At 35.1% G+C, this 23,191-nt stretch overlaps 1 protein-coding gene across 1 annotated transcript in view; it reads left to right on the top strand.

Annotated features, from left to right (window-relative positions):
- Positions 1-8: 8 nt before the first annotated feature.
- LOC120355531 overlaps positions 9-23,191 on the top strand; it is a 47,617-nt gene continuing 24,434 nt past the window's right edge. Inside the window, exons 1-2 of the mRNA XM_039444037.1 lie at positions 9-107; positions 15,793-15,914. Coding sequence (XP_039299971.1) covers positions 71-107; positions 15,793-15,914 — 159 coding nt within the window. The 5' untranslated portion in view covers positions 9-70. The remainder of the gene's footprint in view (positions 108-15,792; positions 15,915-23,191) is intronic.

Raw genomic sequence — 23,191 nt, forward strand, 5'->3', positions numbered from 1 at the left:
CAGTAGACTGACTGAGATCTTTGAAATTGCCATCCCTATATGATTTTGGAAGTGGCATCAATGGCTTTGCATGAGGAAAATGGCGAGCTTGCTGTCGAATTACTCAGGTAACATTCTTGCTCTCACTTCTCAATCAACCATCCATTAAATGCTGCAGAATTATACAACTCAGTAATGATATAACCCCCTTACCTATCTTTTCACCTTTGAAATATCAAAAACCATAATTCTACCTGTATTTTAGCCCTTTCTAGCATATTGCAATTTAAAGCAAAAACCTAACCTCACCTCATGAAATATAACTTGAAATAACCTAAACCCCAACCCTTTTACATTAAACACTTTCATGAAAGTGTCAAAGTCAAATTTTATGAAAATCTATTGCTGCATATCACTATAAATGCAGAGCATATAAACATAAATATAAAAAAAAAACATATAAACATGAATAGAAATAAATACAAAACCGTCGACTCTAATCTAAGATCTCACTTTGCTTGGTCAATTAATCAATAAATTATATTTTTCAATAATTTTATAATTTTACATTGTAAAAAGACGATCTGGCTGGTCTCTTGGGTTTTTCTTTTTGCCCCTTCAAAACTCTGCAGGTCAAAAGCCTCACCTCTCCCAAGAAGTGTTGCCTGGCCTAAATGGCCGCCCTTCTTTGAGCAGTGGTGAGTTTTGGCCTCTCCACCCACAAACTCGTGACCTACGTGAGTTCCACTCCTGGCTTTTTTGTAGGTCCTTCCGCTGAAGGAGGGGTCGCCAAATCGCCTCTAGGGCACCTGGTCAGCCTCTTGACCCACATTTGTTGCTGGAGATTCACCCATCTCTGGTCTCTTGGGTTTTTCTTTTTGTCCATCCGAAACTGCCCTAATGGGGCAGATCCATGATGGCATGGGGTTTGAAGGCAAGGCAACTTATGGAGTTGCCTTGGGGTCCCTCTTAGACGCCACATATGTCAAGCAGGGATACTGTGGGTGAATTCTGGTTTTCAACACATTCATGAGTAAGATGTTCGACTCAAAGCTCCCCCAACCAAAAGGGGGGTTCAAAGAGGTAAGCTACCCTTTTTCACTTTGTTTTTCATTTTTAATTATTCTTCCCCAATTTTTTTTTTTATTTTTATTGTTTGACTAACTTGAACAATGTATGACGACATGGTGTACACACATGTTCATCATGCATGTCCTATCGTTAGTGGCCATCCTTTATTAGAGTCTAGCGGAATCCGAGTGCGCGCTAGCTATGCACGATTTAGTCGGGAGCATTCAAATCAACGCCGGACCGAGCCGAGGATTTGTGCAGTCTGCTTGACGCCCAACTCGAGCGTTTTCGGCCAAGCGGATTCTGCCTTCTTTCAGTTTAGTTCGATCTTCGCACATAGTGAGTTGCGCAATATTTGTATTACTGAGCGAATCGGCAATCAGCTTCAGTGCGAAGGCAGGCAGATTCCGCTCGGCCGATCCGCCCGGCTCGGCTCGGCCCGGCCCGGCCAGCTTTGGGTGAAATCCGCCTTATGCTATTTTTTCTCTATGTTGAAGCTCACATCGAGCTGTAATACCAAAAGGATGATTATTCTCCAACGTAATTGCGTGAAGGTTGAGGCATTTGTCATACCAGTGGACCAGCCTGTCAAACCCTTTTCATAAAATGCTGCGCAAAAATGAGTTTAAGTAGGCTGTGACATTGTTTTGGAGCTCCTCGTTAGTTTGGAAGCTCTGCTCTCAAAGTTATGTCTCGAATTGGGTAAAAGGTATAAGTTACTAGTGGCTAAGTCAGGTTTGTATGGTGGGTTATCGATGGTGTGCTATATTTTTTTTACTAGAAGACTGTCGTCTGACAATCGTATCGGACAAGTGAAAAGTTACGTTAGGCTCGATGCACATTTGCGACGCTAGCCAGTTGCGTTTTTACAAGTAGTGGAGCGAATTTCTATTGGCAGCCAATTGCAATTCAGTTCACACTTGTTCGTATCGACAGCGTCTCACTGACGAGGGACATCATTGTACTCAGCAATCTTCGAGGCTTGGGCAACTTGGCAATTAATCGTGATAGAAAGTTCTGATTTCAAATTTTCAAAGTTTTTTGTAATATCAGATGTCAGCAATATTAAAAAATCACAATTATTCATCGGCGGTAAAAAATAAATAATTCGGTTAATAACTAATAGAGATAATACAGAGATGAGGAAATAGTACAGCTTTTTCAAAAAGACCTTTTATTTCTTTTTAAAATACAATAAATCTCTAATATTATAAAACCATTAAAATCAATTGAAAGCACTATAAATTCCAGGACTTTCCCATCTCCAGGTGAAGATTGAAAATAATGAACATTGTTTCAATATTTTTCTTGAATTATTCAATACTGATGTTTATTTATTTCGTATTTGTACCTGAAGACGGGATAGAAAAAAGTCCCGAATTGTATGTGTTTTTTTAATTGTTCTATAATCATTCAAAGAACGTTATTGTTTGTTTGAAAAATTGTACTATTTCAATTCTTCTATTAATTTACAGTATATATACAGTACATCAATTAATAAAAACAATATGCCGTGGCTAGTCATGCTTTGTAACGCTCCGTTAATATTTTGTTTTTGAAACAGTTTTTCAGTGATTTGTGGGGTAAAAGTTGTGTCATTCTGTTGCATCAAACCTCCTTTACGTGGTGGTGGATCTAAATAGTAAGTAGTTGCAGCGGAGAACTTATAATATTTGTTTCAATGTGACTTATATTTGAGAAGAAAGAACATTTTCTTCACTGTACTTCAGTGAGGATCGGTTTTTATCGCTCGGTGCGAAGTTCAATTTACTTGAAGATAGCTGACATATTTCTGCTATCTTTCTTCTCCGACAGTTTTGGATTGTTGTTCTTCTTCCTTCTATTCTGTTCTCCTTTTCCTAGTGTCCGTTCTTATCAGGAGCTTCCGATAATGTTCCCGCCTTGCTTGCTCTCTAGGCGCTTTCTCTCTTTCCTTCTATTCTCCTGCTTTCCTCTTGTATAGTTTATTTAGCCAACTAAAACGGGTGATTATAGCTCCGAGAACTGATAGAGTGGCTGGGCGAGGAACCGAGATATTGGCGCCAATTATTCAAAATCTTGAACCATGACAATATTACATATAAGAACACTAGAAACGGATTGGGAGTGTATTATAGAGATCAATGCTATAGGAAAAGCCATTCTCTTACCAACGGAGACTTAGTGTGGAGATGTAATAGTAAGGGCTGCTCAGGTACACTTACAACTGACGCAATGCTTGAAAAAGTAAAAGTGAGCAAGGTGAAACATTCCAAACATCCAGTACCCTCTGCTCCACCTAACTTGACAAATAGCCTTCAACCACAGAAAAGATTGATAGAAAGATTGGACAAAGTAGCTAATGCCTCAGTGACGCAGAGATTGTCACTCGACTCTGTGTTGAATAGTCGACGGAGGGGTGAGTTGAATGATGCAGAGTGTCAGACAGACGACTTAATTCTCAAGAAAAGGATGAACTGATAGCACGCATAGATGAGTTGCTTTGTCATCGAGATGCACTCATTGAGGAAATCAAGGACATTAAAGATATCGGTATCTCTATAGTTCCAGATGATGTAAAATTTAAATTCGATCAGAATGCACATTCTCAAAGTATAAGTATGCAAACCGAATCTTATTACGGATTGACCACCAAGAAATGCAAGCCAGATTGTGATAGCTTGGATATCATTACTATTCGAGAACAAACAATCAAGATTTTGAATGAAAATAATAATACCCTTCACAGGGAGATTCAAGAAATGGAACTTGAGATAATGAAAAATTATGACAGAATAAATTCTATAATGCAAGAAAATTATGAATTGAAGGATATTATAGCAAATCTCAAAGACCAGATTGATGAACTCCTCACAAAACAAATTTGTGTTAACAATACTAAGAAATATGAAAATTTTATTGCTGATAGTGAACGGCCAAAGCTAACAGTGACATGTGACAGCCAAGGACGCGACCTGTTTTCATATTTGGAAAATTTTAATGATGGACTTAAGAGAAAGTATAATATTTTCAACCATGTACAGTCAGGTGCGCCTTTTGAAGTAGTCATGTCCTCAGTTCTAAATAAAAATGACATTGACACTTATACTGTAGATGATTATATTATTGTGATAGGAGGTACAAACAATATAAATCCGAGCACTTATTGTCGAGGACCGAAAAGTGTTCATGAAATTCGCAACTAACCTGGAAAAACAAATAGCGGCATTGAATCATACCATTTGATACTTGCAACGATTCCACAAAGGTTTGATTTGAGAGAGGATGGCTTGGAGAATGAAATTATCCAGGAATACAATTTTATAATCAGGAAGTTTGCAGCGCACAATAGTCATGTCAACATCCTTGACTTGCATCTGTTGGAGAGATATTGTCACACAAGGCATGGATTGCATTTAAACAAAAATGGGAAAAGAGCTACAGCTAAAAACATCTTCGAAATAATTAAAACGAATGAATCCTGTATTCACAATCAATCTGTTTTGAAGCCCTACTTAAATGCAAGTGAGTCAAAAATGAGGAAACAGACTGCATTTGTGCTTTCATCGACTGCAGGAACTGCGATGTGGATGAGTGGTTTGCCAGCACTGGCCTTGGTTGGCCTTCGTTGGGCTGGCCTCCGCTCGTAAAAAATCGGAGCGATAGCCAAAGAAGGCCAGCGCTGGCAAACCAGCCATCCACACATTGGCCGACGCAGTTGGGCCAATATGTAGGTGCACCATAATAATATAACATTGAATCAATCAATCAATCAATCAGCAACAGATAATCATGTTGGCACCTGCTTCCAGGAGTAGCATTGGACAGACAGACTGAGCTGGAATACCAATAATACATCATTATGTCATAAACCATAAGTGTGGCGGACCCAAACCCACTATATTGTCTCCACCTGGACATCAGAAATAAATAGATGAGAACAAAATATGAAATTAAAACATATTAAAAAATAGAAACGAATACAAATTAAAATAGAATATGAAACAAAAATAAATACGAGGAATAATAATAGAGTAATAAAAAATATCGAAAACAAGAAAGAGAATTAATTGACTATTAATTTTAAAAATTTACTGCGAAAGCTGAACTAACTACACTCACTAGAGTTTTGTAATGTCTGATAAAATAATGTCCCTTGAAGTTTTAATATTTTTTTTATAGTCAACTTTTATTCACGAATTAGATAGTAAACAAAATGGAAGAGTGGAAAAGTTGAACTTTGGGTTTGTTCATTTACAATGGGTAGTTCCATTGTCAGTTATCATATCATCAGTGATCATGCTATTTCGCCATTGCTTGCTACAATTTGATTAGTACAAATTGAGTTGATTCGGAACTAGCTGACTGAATTTAGCGGAGGAGGGGGCAAAATCAAGTGAGAGATACGGCATGTTGGAGAATGCTATAGGCGGACAGCAGTTGAAGCTAACCGGATTGTATGATGAAGTGAATACACATAAGAAAATTATGAATGATAAATGGATCGCAAATGAAGAACGAGTCTCCAGAATAGAAACACGCATGGAAAATATCCCAGTCAGTCGAATGCAGTATACACCGAATGAAGTAGTAAACGGCACTCAACTTTTTCAAAGTCTTGGAAAATTCGATAATTCCCATCGTCATATGCAACCCAGACCATTCATAGATCAAATAAAAGCTATTCAGGAATTGATACCCACCTCTTGGTTAGTATGGCGCTTCCAACTGTCCAGTCTATTACTCGGCGAGCCGCTGATGTTTTTCCAGAGCCGGATGCGAGATATCAATAGCTTGGAGGACTTCATCTCCCAATTCCTGCAGCAGTATTGGAGTAAACGTAAGCAGATGTACGCACTATCAGAGATTATATCATGCACATATGATAATAGAGGCAGACAATCATATACTGAATTTGTAGCTAAGATGATGTGTAAGAATTCGCAACTAGACGAATCTTTGGCGGATACATCATTAGCAAATATATTAACAAAAAAGCTTCCTTACAATGTTCACATGACACTGGCAGTATCTTCGATTTCCAATTGTAAGGAACTGATGGAACATTTACACTGTATCCAATCCGTTACTTCTGAATCCAGTCAGGTAAACGATCGCACAGGAGACTCCAATCATTCTCTTCAGCATAATAACAATAGCTTCAGGAAAAACTACAATGGTGAGAATCAAATGTCAAAGGCCAGAGCAAACACCCGATATCAAAAATACCCCGAAAATATTAGCAGAGGTCAATCATTTGAAAATAATTCTAGAAATAGATCCCAATATTACAATAGTAAACAACAAGATAGAGGAGCATATTATGATGGCAGAGATCGCTTAAATGGGAACAATTACAAACGAGATGGAGATCGCAAGAATCAAGGTGAAACACATCAAAATCATAACCGGACAAATACATCTTACACAGTAGCACGTACAACAAAAGCAACCCAAAATCAACATGCAAATAACCCACCACCAAACCAAGAAATAAGCGCTTCTAAAACTACATGACTATATGATACCCCCAAAACAAAGGATAATTATTCATCTACCAAATTAGAGGAACATGCCCAACCTCTCCACATAGACACCACTTTCCGGGACGATCAGCGTGAAACACTCTTAGAAAACCCTGACGACACCGATGTGTCATCAGACGGCCAGCTACAAACTTATATCGAATGCAAGTTATATGAGACAAGACTACAAGCGCTGATTGACAGTGGTTCACAATGCTGTTTATTACAAGAGGATATGTTTTCGAACATCAAAGATAAACATGCAATAGCTACGTTACCCCTCACTAATGTATACATTTCCGGTATTAATCCTGGCCGAAGAATAAGAGTAACTACTCAATGCCTCTTAGAAGTGGAAATAGAAGGAGTTATATTTGAATATACTTTCCTGGTGTTACCAGTCAAAGGTCCAGCAATGATAATAGGCGCTGACTTCCTACAATACTTTCGAACCTGTCTAAATTTCCGTACGCTAAATTTCCATGCAAACCCCGAAACCACCACCACCGAAATTATTACACCTCTCAGTTTAAAAAGACATCCTGGAGAAAATCGGATAGTACGATTTGCATACCACATGGAAGGCGTTCCTAGGACTTGGGGTATTCATGAAATGGAAGAAACCATGGAGCATTTTGAAGTATTGAGTTTAACGACAACAAATGACAGCGTGAGTGATAAAGAGATTTCCTCTGAAGAAATGTTTGAAAAATTATTGGATAGGATAAGCTGTTATGACGAATGGGATTTAGATACAAAAAACAGTGTCGCGAAGGTGTTCATTGAAAATAGAGATGTCTTCTCAGAACAGCCAGGACTAGCTAAAGATTTTGAATGCTGACTCAAAGTCAAACCTCATGAAGCCTATTACCGAAAATCTTATCCAATACCGTTTACATATCGCCCGGCAGCTATAGCAGAGATAGACAGAATGTTAGAATTGGGGATTATTGAACCATCAAGCTCTCAATATAGCTTACCAATTGTTTGTGTTGCTAAGAAAGACGGTACCGTGAGATTATGTCTGGATGCGCGAGCGCTTAACAGCATTCTGGAAGATGACCGTGAGAGCCAAGACCAGATAGAACAAGTACTTCAAACCTTTAGTGGGAAGAATATATATTCTACAGTTGACCTAAGCGCAGGTTATTGGCAGATCCAGATAGCAGCAGAATCAAGAGATTATCTATCATTCTTATTCAACGGAAGAAATTACCGCTTCACTCGTCTAGCTTTTGGACTGAGAAACGCCATGGCCATATTTATTTGTTGCCTTCGTCAAGCCGTAGGAGAAGATGTCACGGATTTCTGTACACTCTACGTGGATGATGGAATTATTTCTTCGACAGATATTCAGGACCATTGTCAACACCTAGATATAGTATTTCGTCGCCTCATCAGATGTGGACTCAAATTGAAATTATCAAAATGCGAATTTTTTGCACAAGTCAAATATTTGGGACATATCATCACCCCGGACGGCATCTCCCAAGATAGCAGTAAATTAGAAGCCATCAGAAAATTCCCTTCACCAACCAACCGAAAGCAACTACAGAAATTCATTGGATTTCTTCAATTCTACAGACGTTTCAACAGCCGTATGTCACACTACACTGCCCAATTAAGTCACGTACTATCTACCAACAAAGCATGGAAGTGGACAGAAGCAGAAGAGAAGATATTTCGTGAATTAAAAGAAGCTTTCCTTGAAATAGTTGTACTAAGTCATCCCGATATGAGCCAGCCATTTTACATAAATGTAGACGCCTCAGATTATGCCATAGGAGCAGAAATATTTCAGAAAAGTGCCGAAGGAGACAAAGGAGTACTAGCTTTTTTCAGTAAAACCTCAAATCCAGCACAAAGACGCTATTCGATTACAGAAAAGGAGTTATTAAGTATAGTAGAAGTCTGTAAAAAATACCGCACGCTGCTGTTGGGAAACAAAATTTATATCAATACCGACCATAAAGCTCTTACATTTTTTAAAACAGCCAAATTAAACCACAACAGACTGTCAAGATGGTTTCTCGCTCTTCAAGAATTTGATCTCGATCTCACCCACTTACCAGGAAAGCAAAATCAAACAGCCGATTTCCTATCCCGAGAATTAGATGCCACATACTGTAATGACACAAACCTGAAATGCTATGCAATGGAAATGGACGAAAGCATACCATATCCCGAAAATATCAAACCGAAAATCTACAAGAATACACTAACACCCAGAAGGATTCAGAATGCGCAAAAAGAAGACCCCAAGCTATCCCAAATTTTAGAAATACTGGAGGAAGGACCGTCTGAACCGCCCAACTACCTGCGACAGTACACACGCTACCGTGGATTCCTATTTCACCGCACCACACCACAAGGTTATAACTGGAGAATCATAATACCTAAGGAAATAGCGGAAGAAGTGATTAAGGAAACTCACGAGAGAATTGGCCACTTTGGAGTAAGAAAAACGATATGTACACTAAAAGAAGCCTGTTATCTGAAAGGTATGCACAAAAAGGTAGTCAAAGTGTTAAGAGCATGCGACCTATGTCAGAAAACAAAACATCTAAAATATCAAATCAGGGGAGCAATGATACCTATATTGCCGACCGCCCCATTGGAGTTAGTATCAGCAGACATTTATGGTCCTCTACCCCTAGCACAACATGGAAAAAAATATATATTCGTATTAACATGCACATTCTCTAAATACACCATGTTCTTTCCCATCGGTAAGCTAACAGGAGAAGTCCTAGCAAATTGCATAGTGAATAAGTGGACTCCGCAAGTAGGAAAACCTAAGCGCATTCTATCAGATAATGCCTCATATTTTTGTAGTAAACAGTGGAAAAGAATACTTGACCTGGCTGATATAAAAGTATCTCGAACTTCCACATATTCTCCTAGCTCGAACCCCGTGGAGCGCCGCATGGCAGAAATCTCACGATTCATGAGGGCGTACTGCGCTGAAAAACATCAAAGTTGGGTTAGATATCTACCATTCCTAGAAGAATGTTTCAACAATTGTATCAATGAGAATACAGGGTATACACCAGTAGAGGTTATTTTCGGAGAAAGAAATAAAATGTTTATTGAAAAGTTAATAGATTTCCCACCGTCGAATGCATTAACTCATCCTAACCTAGACATCTGTCACATTGTACAACAGAGATTAGAAAGGTCAGCGACCTCACGAAAACATTATCATGATAATAAATCCAAACAATTTAAATACAGTGTCGGAGATGAAATACTTTTAAAAAGCCATAGATTATCCAATGCGCTTGAAAAAACTACCAGAAAATTCTTTCATATTTATACTGGACCATACAAAATTGCAGCCGTAACTGAACGTAATACAGTTCAGTTGTATGAAGAAAGCAAACCAAATTTAACTTGGTGGGAAAATATTTCTAATCTCAAGCCGTATTATCGAGACAATAAGCGATAAGAAAGTAAACAATAATATTTGGATTCACTAAACCTACCTGTCAACAGATACGTACGTAAATGTATTATCTATTAAAATCGTATGTTACGATTTATTTATGAATTCAATTTAAGATAAACACTCCATATATTTGTATAAAACTTCTTTTATTTAATTTTTTCTATTATAAAGCCGAGGAAGCCCTGATTCCCAAGGCAACCAATTGTATTGAGTCTATTAAATTGAAGGCCAATCAGAGAGTAGCTTACAGAATTATTCTAGGAAGAGGCAAATTTTTCTGAAAACCTCCTTCTTCTGGCTTAAGATCCCGACCGGAGAGGATGCACATGGAGTTTAGGGTTTTTCTTATTCCTTTTAAAAATTTTTAATGAACTATTAAGCCAAACCCTTTTTTAAATGTAATGTATTTTTGTTGAATGTTAATTATTTGTGAACTCAGTGCTGTCAAGGAGTTCGTAATCGTAAAGATTCCCATAAAGATAGCTAATTCGAAAGAAACTTATAAAAGTCTGGATCACGCGCTAGCCCAGCAGAGACGAAAGGAGCCTACCTAATTAATTATTGGAAATAATTAATTCAATCCACGAGACCAGCTAGAACTTCAGTTCAGTGAGTGATAAGTCAAACCAAACGAGCTCGTTTTTTCTACGTCCAGTGGGGGTAATTAATTAACAAAAAAGCGCTATTCCAATTAATTTGAATTAAAATAAAAAGTCACCACGTGTTGAACAATATCACATAGTTCATAAGAACCTTTTATAAATTTATTTATTATATGTAGGAAGCTTACTTCCATGCACAGCCCGAACTCATATTAAAAGCCCTGAGATCTCATGTTTGAATAATAATTTATTAAATATTAATTTTGTTAATTGAACAAAGTATAGTATATCAAACCTATAAACCGAACAGGTTTTTATTTGCTGAATTTTGTATTGATTGGAAGTCTGAGTACCAGTGTTGAATATAATATATTTATGAGTTTGAAACTCACTATTGTGAATATTGGCAAAGCCTGTGATAATTATTCAGACTTTAGAAAACATTTGATTAAGTAAATTATAGATTTATCGAATATTTTATGCATATCTTTTTTATGGGAATATATTTTGTGTTTTTAGTCAGCATACAAATCATAGAAGTTTATTTTATCCTAGTTCATCTCGTGATATACAGTTTGAGCTGTTTTAATATCAACAAATATTTAGCAGCACTTAAAATTATTAAATCAAGTGATATTAATCTTATTCAGAGCACTCAATATTTATCATCCTTTGATGATATTCATCTCATATACCAGAACAAGTATATTGAAAAATTATATTAATAAGGTTCCAGTTATATCATATAAAGATCCAGAGAGCTTCAAGAACTGGCGTTGTAAGTTCTAAGGAATTTTGAAAGGGTATATTGGTGAATACTTGTATTCACGACTAGCGTTTTAAGAATCAACTAGAAACCATTATAGTTGGTCCTGATTATTCTCTAGTGGTACATGGTTACTGATAATCAGTCATCAAATATTCTTTTAATTTCCTTACTGGTATTCTTCAAGAATTTCATAGAAGCAGCGGTAAGGATTATCAATCACTGGTCATTGAACCTTATGGTGATTACTTATATTTGGAATATTCATATTTCTACCACTGAGCTAGAGCTGAGGTTTGAACCCAGTAATTTTGCGAGCCGGAAGGCCTTAATTTTTTGTGAATTTATTCGCAAAAGAGGGAATTTAGAGACGGCTCTTATAAGTATCAGAAACACCGTATCAACTGTGAAGGATTTACAATTCACAACTTCACATAATAGCTTCACAACGTGGGACTCTATCATAAGAGATAAACCCTCCAAGGAGCACAACTTCACAATATATATATTAAATTCTCTAGTACTTAGTAGATTTCTTTGTATTGAAAATATATTTTATCTCAGGGTGCAAGATTCGGCACCTGACGGAATAGGTAGAGCCATTCATCTAGTGAATTAGAGCTATAAAAAACTATCGCAAATTGTATTGCAAAAATTAAAGACCATATGAATGTGTTTTAATAGCCTAGATTTTATACTTCTTTGATTCAAATGGAATTTTCTGAAATGTATTGATCTATATTTTTTCCTTCAATAAAATACCTTTAATACTAATTTTACTTGCGCAAGTATTTCTCTTATTAAATTCTTAATTTATAATAAAAACCCTTTCGACGAGCTAGCTTTGATTATTAGATAGATTCGAAGCACTAGGGCGCCCATCACTAATTCAATATTTATCACTCACGTGTCGAAAATCTTCTTATAAGCCGCCGATATCGATCCAACTCCTTATGGTCCTGGAATACGGTAGCCGAATCGTCTCTTCCAAGGGGTTATAAATTTATTTGAAATTGAAAATGACTTCTGCTTTACAATAGCATCACAAAGTCTTTTAAGAAATTTAATAATTTGATTTAACTTTAACTTTTACAATTTATTAGCAAGGTACTACGCTCTAAAATATTTGGGGTCCTCTCATGGTGGCATTTGGCTGGCGAGTGCTGGTTCTCCTTTCTCAATTTTACAAATCTTACTTCCGACTTTCAAATTAACATAAAATTTGAATATCTTAGTCCTCCGCCATTTAGGCTCAAATAGGTCGTACAAAAAATATCAAATTACTACTTAGGTTGTGCGTTTAATAATTTCTTTGCCTTCGAGCCATATCGATAACATAGACTATACAATGTTTTAACACAAATCCAGAACATTTATATAAATATATAGAAATATTTTTGAATTGGCCTACAGTTGCCGCCTCTTAACTGCCGTTGTGCTATTGGTGCATGCAAATTTGATTCAGTATTCATGCGCCTGGTACCTCCTATTTCCTGAATACACTTAATTATTTTTATTTGGTTTTTTACTTATGCTCTCTACATGCTAGCTAATATTCTATACACTAATATTTGTTTCATGCTACCTGATAGTTAGCCACGTGATCATGTGTTTTTTCACATTGCATACTGTTTGATTGCAATAGAGCTCTGCCAAGGGGTTTTGGTCAGATTCTACGTTGCTCGATTTGGTCGATCTTTAGGTCGCCGATCCCTGAATGCATATACCTAACCTCAATCTTCAAAATATTTTATATAATAATATATTTATTAGCAACAAATCCTTTCAAATCCTTTTTAGGTTTTTGTACCGTTTAGCCAGAACAAGCTGATGCTATCTAATCTTAATTGTTATCTATTTGGCGATATTAGCCAGTTACTTTATTTCAGACCTATTACTATTTCGGTTAGGGATTTTTATCTACCCAAATTCGATATTTTACAACCTTCAATGTAGCAATAGTACTTTCTTGATAGTTGACTTTCAATGAAGACAACTCCCTACCTACTTCTTTACTCAATTCTACTATCTCATTAGGGTTGACTTTTTAAACAACAGTAACTAGGCCTACATTATCTGAAACTTGAACTAATTGATCTTGTATCTTAACACTACTATTATCATGCTTCAATTTGCTTTCATCTTTATGATTTTCACTCAATGTTTCATGTGCATTTTTCAATAGAAGGTTTATACTAACCTGCTCTAGTCTAATGCTAGCAAATTCTTGCTTCATCTCATCAAACCTAGCACTTTGATCTTGTTTCAAACTTTTGTGTTAAGAATGCTATAAGATTCAGATCATTTTTAATGTTTGCCATTTTGTAATATGCACTGATATCTATTCATTAAAACTTGATCTCTCTTGAACCGATTTCCCATTCAGCAGTATACCACTCACAGCCTATCAAGATATCTATCCTACCAATAATTTTTTATAACCAGGGATATATTTTGTAGTTTGAGTCCCACACCAGGGCGTACCATTTGGGACATATTTATTTTGTAATTCTGTCCCACCACAGGGGTAACATTTGCCGTGCTACCAATTTTTCCTTAATCAGTTGGAATAGCATTTAACACCTATTAACCTAAGGATAGTTGTCGGCTCCAATGAAATAGATTCTTGATAAATTGTGAATGGATCTATCGCCTATGAATGAGAAATCCAGTTTTCAGAGCAAATTAACTTATAATCTTCAGATGAATTTATACAAATACACAAAGAACTATATCTTATAAGCCTAATTTTTTAGAGTAACTACGAACTAAAATACTTATCTAGTTTACAGTTGAAAAACAGTGGCTATTGGCTTGAATACACAAATAGCAAATTATGAACAAAACAGAACACTAAAAATTGTCCAAAACTCAATTTAAAACATTAATAAACGAAAATGATTCAGAGCAAAATTTTACAACAACACACGTAGCCAGCCATTTTTCTAGAGAAGGCAGAACAGGAAAAACCTAAGTTACAAGTCACAGAGCCAACGCCTTGTTCGGTGTCGATTTTTACAGACACGTCACCAAAAAATTATAACTTACAAGTTTAGAATTCACATTCTACATCTGTTCTCAATAAAACTTTTATTTTGAAACTGTTATTTTAAACTTTCATATATATTCTCTATTTAAATAAACTATTTATTCTGTTTCTCAGCCCCGGTGACACCATGGAACAATGCAACAATCATTTACGATAAAAAATTCTCCGTCGAAAAGTTTGTCCGTCTATTGATGACTCTGATATTTACTATAAAGTTTCATAGATCTCGAATTGAAGATTCGATTCCAATGTGAGAAGAAAAATGTAATATTACAACTTTAAACAGCTGGAGTCAGAAAATTGACTTTCCAAAACGGGGCGTAGTCGCAGCTTTTATAACAGTAGTCGTAGTTTTTATTTTCTCATTTCTATAATTGGAAACGTTTCTCCTTGACGAAATTAGACATTCCTAAAATAATTCAAAATAGCTGAAACTTTACACTATTTTCTCTCTATTTTATTTTGTGTTCAATTTTCTAGTTTTTCGAAATTTAATTCAAAAGTGACTATGACAATGACTGCGACTACGCCCCGTTTTGTAAAACCAATTTTCTGACTCCAGCTGTTTAAAGTCTAGGACTTAGCTAAATCCCAAGCTCGGAAACCGGCCCTAAATTGTAACAATCAGAAGATTGATCAGAAACTAAAATTCATCAAAATTGATTTTTTCTTCAAATTTCACTCATTTAAAAAAATCATAACTCAGTACTCATTGAAGATAGAGAGTTCCGAATGATCTCATTTTATTCAGAATTCTATGATCTGAAAAAAGGCGAGAGCAAATTCTTCTGTCCGATTATGAGATTTGGCAGAAATAGCTGAAAACTGGAAAATGAGCCGAAAATTCGAGGATTTTGGCCCACTCTGTATCTAGCACAAGGAAATTTTGCATGAAGAAATTGGATCTGGACTTCTATTATGTACCCAAATAATATATTGAAAAATCAGAACTACAATATAAATTGCAAGCACACCCCTTTTTATGTCTACCTATATTGACTGGACAAGGTATAGAACGCGTTTATGTTCCAAATTTCATTGTTAGTTTGCGGAGCCGATAGTCCACATAGTTATTTTTTGTGAAGCTATGTGATGCTGTTAGTCTCTCATAATGCATAATGTATGATATTGTATGTATAAATTTAAAAATAATGTACAGTTTATATACACTCTCACTCGCACCTGTTCAAGACAGTAATCAACAAAAATCGGCTTGAAATAACAGTGAAATTTGGGACACAAACAGACTATACCAAGGGATATCCTCCCATGCTATCTCCTCTCATCAATATAATTTTGTATAATTCATGTGAAATGTTTTCTCTCTAATATTTGCAATGTCAAGTAGTATGAACGTTTCGTTAATGTTTCAGAGATAACTCTACCCACTGCCTATGTCAAACTGTATCGCATTGGAGTGCTGGATAGAATTGCCAGAACCTTTCACCAAAAGCAGCGCTCTGATGACGATTATCAAGATGTTGATAATGATTATGTAAGTGTTTTTCCAAATAATTATAGATATAGATAATATATCTATGATATATTTTGATGTTCACTTACATTGGGAGGAATTGATGGATTTCCAGTCTGAGCCAGTCTGGCTGGGTTATTTTGGAAACCAAAATCCTACCATAAAGAATGAATTATCCAAAGTGGGTACCATACTGAAAATTTAATCGCGAAAAATTTATAATAAATAATTCAGAAACTATGTTTTAGAATAAATTTATTCCTTACAATCTCTCATAGTTTGATTCTCCAGTCAGTCAATGAAAAACAACAACAATGCTACAAAAGGATAGTGCTATCTGCTTTGTCGAATGATAGACAAGGATAGCAAGATACTGCCATCATAACATAGACCTCACTATAGTTATTGGCAACTCTATATATATATATTTTTTTGTGTAGTAGAGAAGTTTATATTGTGGTAATTATTCATATTGAATGAAAAAGACTAAGAAATTGTCAAACTCAGTAAACAGATAAACTCAGTTTATCAGAGATTGACAATGATGTAATAACCGAAACCAGTCTTTCTAAGTATCAATAAATCTGTGGTTTTTGACAATTTCTTAGTCTTTTTCATTCAACTCCATATTTAATATCAATCATCCTTAGTTGAATTTGGCATAACATGCAGCACCAGTTTGGAATTCCGCACTATGTAGGCTAGTACAGTGTCCACCTTGCGATTGGAGATAGGTCAAAATAAATTCCTGAGATTTACATTTTTCAAGAGATTGGGACAGACTTGTGCTATTGATTTCCCAACAGATGAATTGCGAAGGACCTTCCTTGAAAAGCAGGAGAGATTTATTTTCTATTCTTGTCTTTCACAACATCCTTCACAACAGAATAGATTCACAGTATCTCACTTTGAAAGTATTTTTTCCGTTCCAGTCTTAAGCCGTAGATGTCACTCTTTGCTCTTCATCCCCAGGTCAAGGCCAGTTTATAGGTATTTCTCCCCTCTAAATAGAATCCCTAGATTAATGAATAGTCTCGAGTATGGAATAGATGTGTTTGCGGATGGTCTGAACACCTTTAAGAGGAAATCACTCAGTGTAATTCAATGAGTGCTCGAAATTAATAAGTTCATCTTAAAAACTGCCTCTATGTAACAACTCCTTTAATACTGTTTTCACTTTCCTTGCCCTAGCTATTACCATAGGTAAGGAAAGTATTGCTTTCCGAAGAAAATAAGGTACCCCAATTTCTAAATTTCTATACGTTTCAAGGTCCCCTGAGTCCGAAAATAGTATATTTCGCACCTAGAGCAGAAAATGAGATTTTTCCGGCTCGAAATCGGTTTTCAAGTCTGAGGCCGTAGGCCTATACTCCAATATTGGCGTATGGAAGAGGCTCCTTTTTCCTTTTATATCCTATTATATTAAGCGAGCAATTTCTGTATTTTTATATTTACAATTATATCTGGTTATTCATGTTCAACGGATCTCGAAAACGGCTCTAACGATTTACACGAAATTTGGAACATAGTAGGTTTATGATGTAAAAATTCGATTGCACTAGGTCTCATCCTTGGGAAAACTCGCTGAACGACATTAAAAGGATAATTTCGACATTAAAATGGCTGAAACAGACGTGGATAGTAAAAAAGTGAATGAGCGAGTGAGTATGTGAAAAATCAAAATATCGCATCCCCGAAATTCATAAGATGACATAATATAGCCAGCTGTGAAATATAAACACGATAATATTAGAGAATTTGTGTTATGTTTATCAATAAATAAAAATAACGAGCGAAGCTCCGATATTTATCCTTGAAATGCGAAATTTCCAATATAATTTCCAAAATATACGTCGACGTGCAATTTAAAAAGGAACATACCTGTCAAATTTCATGAAAATCTATTACCGCATTTCGCCGTAAATGTGCAACATTTAAACATAAAGAGACATGCCAAACCGTCGCCTTGAATTGTAGACCTCACTTCGCTCGTTCAATTAATGGAGTGAATTCCCACAGAATAACTTTAAAAATATTGGAAACATGTTTTTGTCCAATAGTATTCGTATAAAAGCGCTTCTCTCCCTATAATGGAATTATTTTTGAAACCAAAGAGCACCCTATTGTTAGAGAAGGCCGCTTATAACAGAATAACTTTAAAAATCTGGTGTGGTACACTCACACAACTTTCCTTGCTCATTGAACTGTAAGCCTCATTCTTAAACGAGAATAATTTAGGGGAATAACATAATGACGATTGGCGGCAACATATTTGAAACTACGATCAGACTACTGTATATGTGTGTATATAATATTGTTTTCAGAGTACTTTTTTACTTTCCTTGCCCTATTACCATAGGTAAGGAAAGTATTGCTTTCCGAAAAAAATTAAGGTACCCCAATTTCTAAATTTCTATACGTTTCAAGGTCCCCTGAGTCCAAAAAACTGGTTTTTGGGTATTGGTCTGTATGTGTGTGTGTGAGTGTGTGTGTGTGGTGTGTGTGTGTGTGTGTGTGTGTGTGTGTGTGTGTGTGTGTGTGTATGAGTGTATGTGCGTCTGTGTACACGATATCTCATCTCCCAATTAACGGAATGACTTGAAATTTGGAACTTAAGGTCCTTTCACTATAAGGATCCGACACGAACAATTTCGATCAAATGCAAAAATGTTGTCAAAAACAGGGTTTTTCGTGATTTTCCCGCAAACGGCTCCAACGATTTTGATCAAATTCATACCTAAAATAGTCATCGATAAGCTCTATCAACTGCCACAAGTCACATATCTGTGAAAATTTCAGGAGCTCCGCCCTATCAATGCAGATAGATTCCCAATTATCAGGCTTCAGATACAATTGAAACAAAAAAAATCAAGTGGAGTAGATTGAGCATTAAAATCTCTACAATCAATGTTCAGTAACATTTTCACCTAAAATTGAAAATGAGCTTTAAATTCGAGAAAATGTGATTATTGAATTGCAAATTATTGTTGATTCTATTAAATCATTCACTATGAATAGATAGCAGACCTCATGTGTGTTTCCACCGTTACTGCCCTGTCACCAGCTGGCTCAAATCTTTGAATAGTAAACTTGAGATGCGCGGGAATACTAGCGTCAGGTGATCAATTTTCATAACGGCAAGGAAAGTTGTGTGAGTGCGCCACACCAGATTTTCCTTTATGTAAATTATTGTGAAATTCGATGATTTTTTCAAAAGTCGTCAAAACAGCTGTTCTATAGATGAAATATCTCGACTATGTGCTCTTTTTATAAACTGCTCTAACTACCTACCTGTTGCCCAAGAAGGAGGTTACAAAGTCCATTTCTCAAGGATGGGGTGGGCCCCCATTAGTTTCCCAGAAATGAGACTCATGTCAGTTGAAAGGGCTTATAAATAGCTATCCATGATATAAATTTGAAGAAAATCGTTAGAGCCATTTTCGAGAAAACCGTGAAAAACATGGTTTTTAGTAATTATCCGCCATTTTTCTCAAGAATTTTACGGAGCTCCTGCAATTTTCCAAGAAATAAGACTCATGTCAGTTGATAGGGCATAAAAATAGTATCCATGGTATGAGTTTCAAGAAAATCGTTAGAGCCTTTTTCGAGAAAACCGTGAAAAACATGGTTTTTTTAGTAATTATCCGCCATTTTTTCCGCCATCTTGAATTGAATTTTATTGAATTTCTTACTGTCGGATCCTCATGGTATAAGGACCTTAAGTTTAACATTTCAAGTCAATCGGTTAATTAGGAATGGAGTTATCGTATTCACAGACATACACACACACACACACACACACACACACACACACACACACACACACACACACACACACACACACACACACACACCACACACACACACACACACACACACACGCACACACACCCAAAAATCTTGTTTTTGGACTCAGGGGAACTTGAAACGTATAGAACACTTAAAATTAGGGCACCTTAATTTTTTTTGAAAGCAATACTTTCCTTACCTATGGTAATAGGGCAAGGAAAGTAAAAATATTGAACTTGGTGTAATGTATTCACCATGGAGATGACTTAGGTTTTCAGCTGCATCCGAAGTTTTGTCAATAATGCAATCTTAGTTACCTTATCAACAACCAATTGCCACCCTATGTGTTCTATAGAATAGACTATTCTACATGCGTAGAATAGGTACTTAGTCAACGTTTTTATTATAATTTGAGATATAATTATAGTCTAATAATTTGTCTCTTAGAGTAGACGACTTACCCAGAACATTTTATCAGTTCATAATGAAAGGAATAGTTCAATCTCAGAGAACCAAAATCAAACTACTTGCTGTGAGTATTATAGAACATTCTCTGTTTTCATAAATATAAGATAGAATTCATTATTATAAAATAGAATTCCAAGCTGCGATTACACCAAAGTTATTAACAGAATGTTTTTTTATCTGTTCTTATAGATTCTATTAGATTGAACGGAACTTGACAAACACATATGTTCATCATGTTTATGATAAGTTATGTTCAATCTAATAGAATCTATAAGGTCGGAGAAATAAACATTTTGTTGATAACTTTGGTGTAAACAAACGCAGCTATTTAGTACACTTTTTTGAAATGAATAACATAATAGATTAAACATTTATACAATTTATAACAACTAGTTACAGTGGTCCACACTTTAACTAACCACTCAGTGGTTTGAAAATAAATTTGAAATAAACGATTCAGATGTTTCATTGATATTACACACAGCAAAAATATTGACAAATATTACTTTTCACTAATAGTTTTGTTATTTCAAACATAATTATTTTATTCTAGTAATTCTGTGAACAGTAGACCTCACGCAGTATTCTCATCCACAAGTACCTGATTGAAACTATAGACCTTATCATAGCCACCTCTAATACAGGTATTAGAGGTGGCTATGTTTTTACTCTGATATTGGCGTATGAAGGAGGCTCTTTTTTCCTTTTATATTACCGTATCCTTGAAATGAAAAATTTCCAAAAACCTTGTAAAACGTCGACGCGCAATTAAAAAAGGAACATACCTGTCAAATTTCATGGAAATCTATTACCGCGTTTCGCCGTAAATGCGCAACATATAAACATTTAATCATTCAAACATTTAGACATCAAAGCTGGGTTGAACCCAAAGATATTAAAGAGATATCTTCAAGGTCTTTGGTTAGACCAAAGTTATTAACAAAATACTGTAATAACTCAATCATTATAGATTCTATCAGATTTAACGGAACTTGAAAAAAACATAATGCTCATGTGTATGTTCAATCTAATAGAATCTGTAAGGATTAAGTTATTAACATTTTGTTAATAACTTATTTGGTGTAAACGCATCTTAAGAGAAATGACAAACCGTCGACTTGAATCACTTCGCTCGGTAAATAATAATTTTTATATTATTCTATTAAATAACAAAACTATTAGTAAAAAGTTTATTTTAAAAACCTGAAGATTGTGTGGAACACTGAAACTGGCTGTTATAATATTTTTTTTAATCTATTATTCCATTAATATCAAAAAATGGTTACTAGAATTCTATTTTATAGATAAAAATAAGTAGCTCCGAATTCATATATTTTAAGAAGATAATACAATTCACTTCAGTTAAATAGTTTTCTATGAACAAAAATTATTTCTCTTCAATGTTTGATCCAATTACGAACTGCTTGTTAAATAATCACTTTTGAACAATCAATTACGACATAGCAGTGAGATATTTATATAAATAAAAGTTATTAGCTTATACTTACGTGTCCGAAAGCGCTACACTAATGTGAGTAGAAGCTAATAGCTTTTATTCATATAAAATACCTGACTGCTATGTCGTAATTAATTGTTCAAAAGTGAAAAAAATATTTGTTATTGATTAAGGGATGTAATCAATAATAATCATGTTCATGCAAGTTTATATAAGTAATATGAAATGAATTGATTAACACTTTTGTTAGACTATTCTAGATGTGTGGACAAGTTGCTTAATCAACGTTTTTTAATAGTTATGTCTCCAAGAAAATTTAGGTAACTAGCCAGGAATTCTATCAATTTACAATGAAGGAGTAGTTCAATCTCAGAGAACCAAGATAAAATTGTTGCTGGATGTGGGGAGGTCTATTATTCACCAATCTTTGTTTCCAAAAATATAATAGAATTTACTTCAGTTGATTAGCTTGTTGGTGAAAAAATGGATTGTTATTGGCTTCAAGGATGTAATTTTAAAGATTATCAAGTTTGTTTTCTGGTCCTGAAAATTTATTTCATTAAAACAGTGAATATTTCACTATTTTAGTGATAAGAAAGTGAAATAATTCTTCTATGTTTGGTTTTGGAGCATCTAAATCTGAAAATTTACTTTGTAAAAATAATCAAACTTGTTTCAAATAATTGTGCTGTCTTCGATATTCAGAATTAATTGATTTTTAGTGTGAACTATTTATTTTGCAGTTGGAAATTTATATTCTATAAATGCCCCATCGCGCCTCTTCAGGTGTGCATCCAGCTAAAGTTTGTCCCTATAAATTGTATCTGATTAAACAGATTATTCTTTAATTATTGATTCATACAAGTAGGCTACATAATCAAAAAATGATAGGGAGAGAAAAAATAAGGTAACCTTGCTATTCCTCTCCCAAATTTAGAGGAGGTTAGACATGATGTTTGTCAAGTACCATTTAATCTAATAGAATTCATAAGGACGGCAAAATATTGTACGAACAAAAATCGATGTGTGTGTGTGTGTGCAGAGTGATGGGTGGCAGAGCCTTAACCGTATTCATTCCAATAATTTATACATTTATTTATTTATTTTATTTATTTACATAAATACATACATGGAGACAACAGGTTAAACCCTTATATGTCTCCTTGAAACATTACAACATTCTTCATTCAAAAAATTAGATTTAAAATAAACATCAAGCTGAGAATAAAACAAGAGTAAAATAAAATAAGAACAAAATAAATTATATAACAAAAAAAAAGCATCTTAACAAGAGAAATATGTCTATCCTGAATCTATCTTATCCTATCTATTGCCAAAACTACTTTCCAAGATAAAATATGGGAGGTGGGAAAATATGCACTTAAAATATCTTACATGGGTACAAACCATGCAATATAGATATAACAAAGAATCATGTGGGCACTGAGAAGAAAAAAAGAGTCATAAAAAAGAGAGAAAGAAAAATGTCATACGGAAACCTGGCTACAAATATCTATCCTAAATTAAGCCCTTCAGAGTGCTGCGGAATCTGCCACGAGAGAGCCCAAAGACGTCCAGGCGCCCA

Source organism: Nilaparvata lugens, unplaced genomic scaffold (assembly GCF_014356525.2).
Source record: "Nilaparvata lugens isolate BPH unplaced genomic scaffold, ASM1435652v1 scaffold2559, whole genome shotgun sequence".
NCBI lineage: Eukaryota > Metazoa > Arthropoda > Insecta > Hemiptera > Delphacidae > Nilaparvata > Nilaparvata lugens.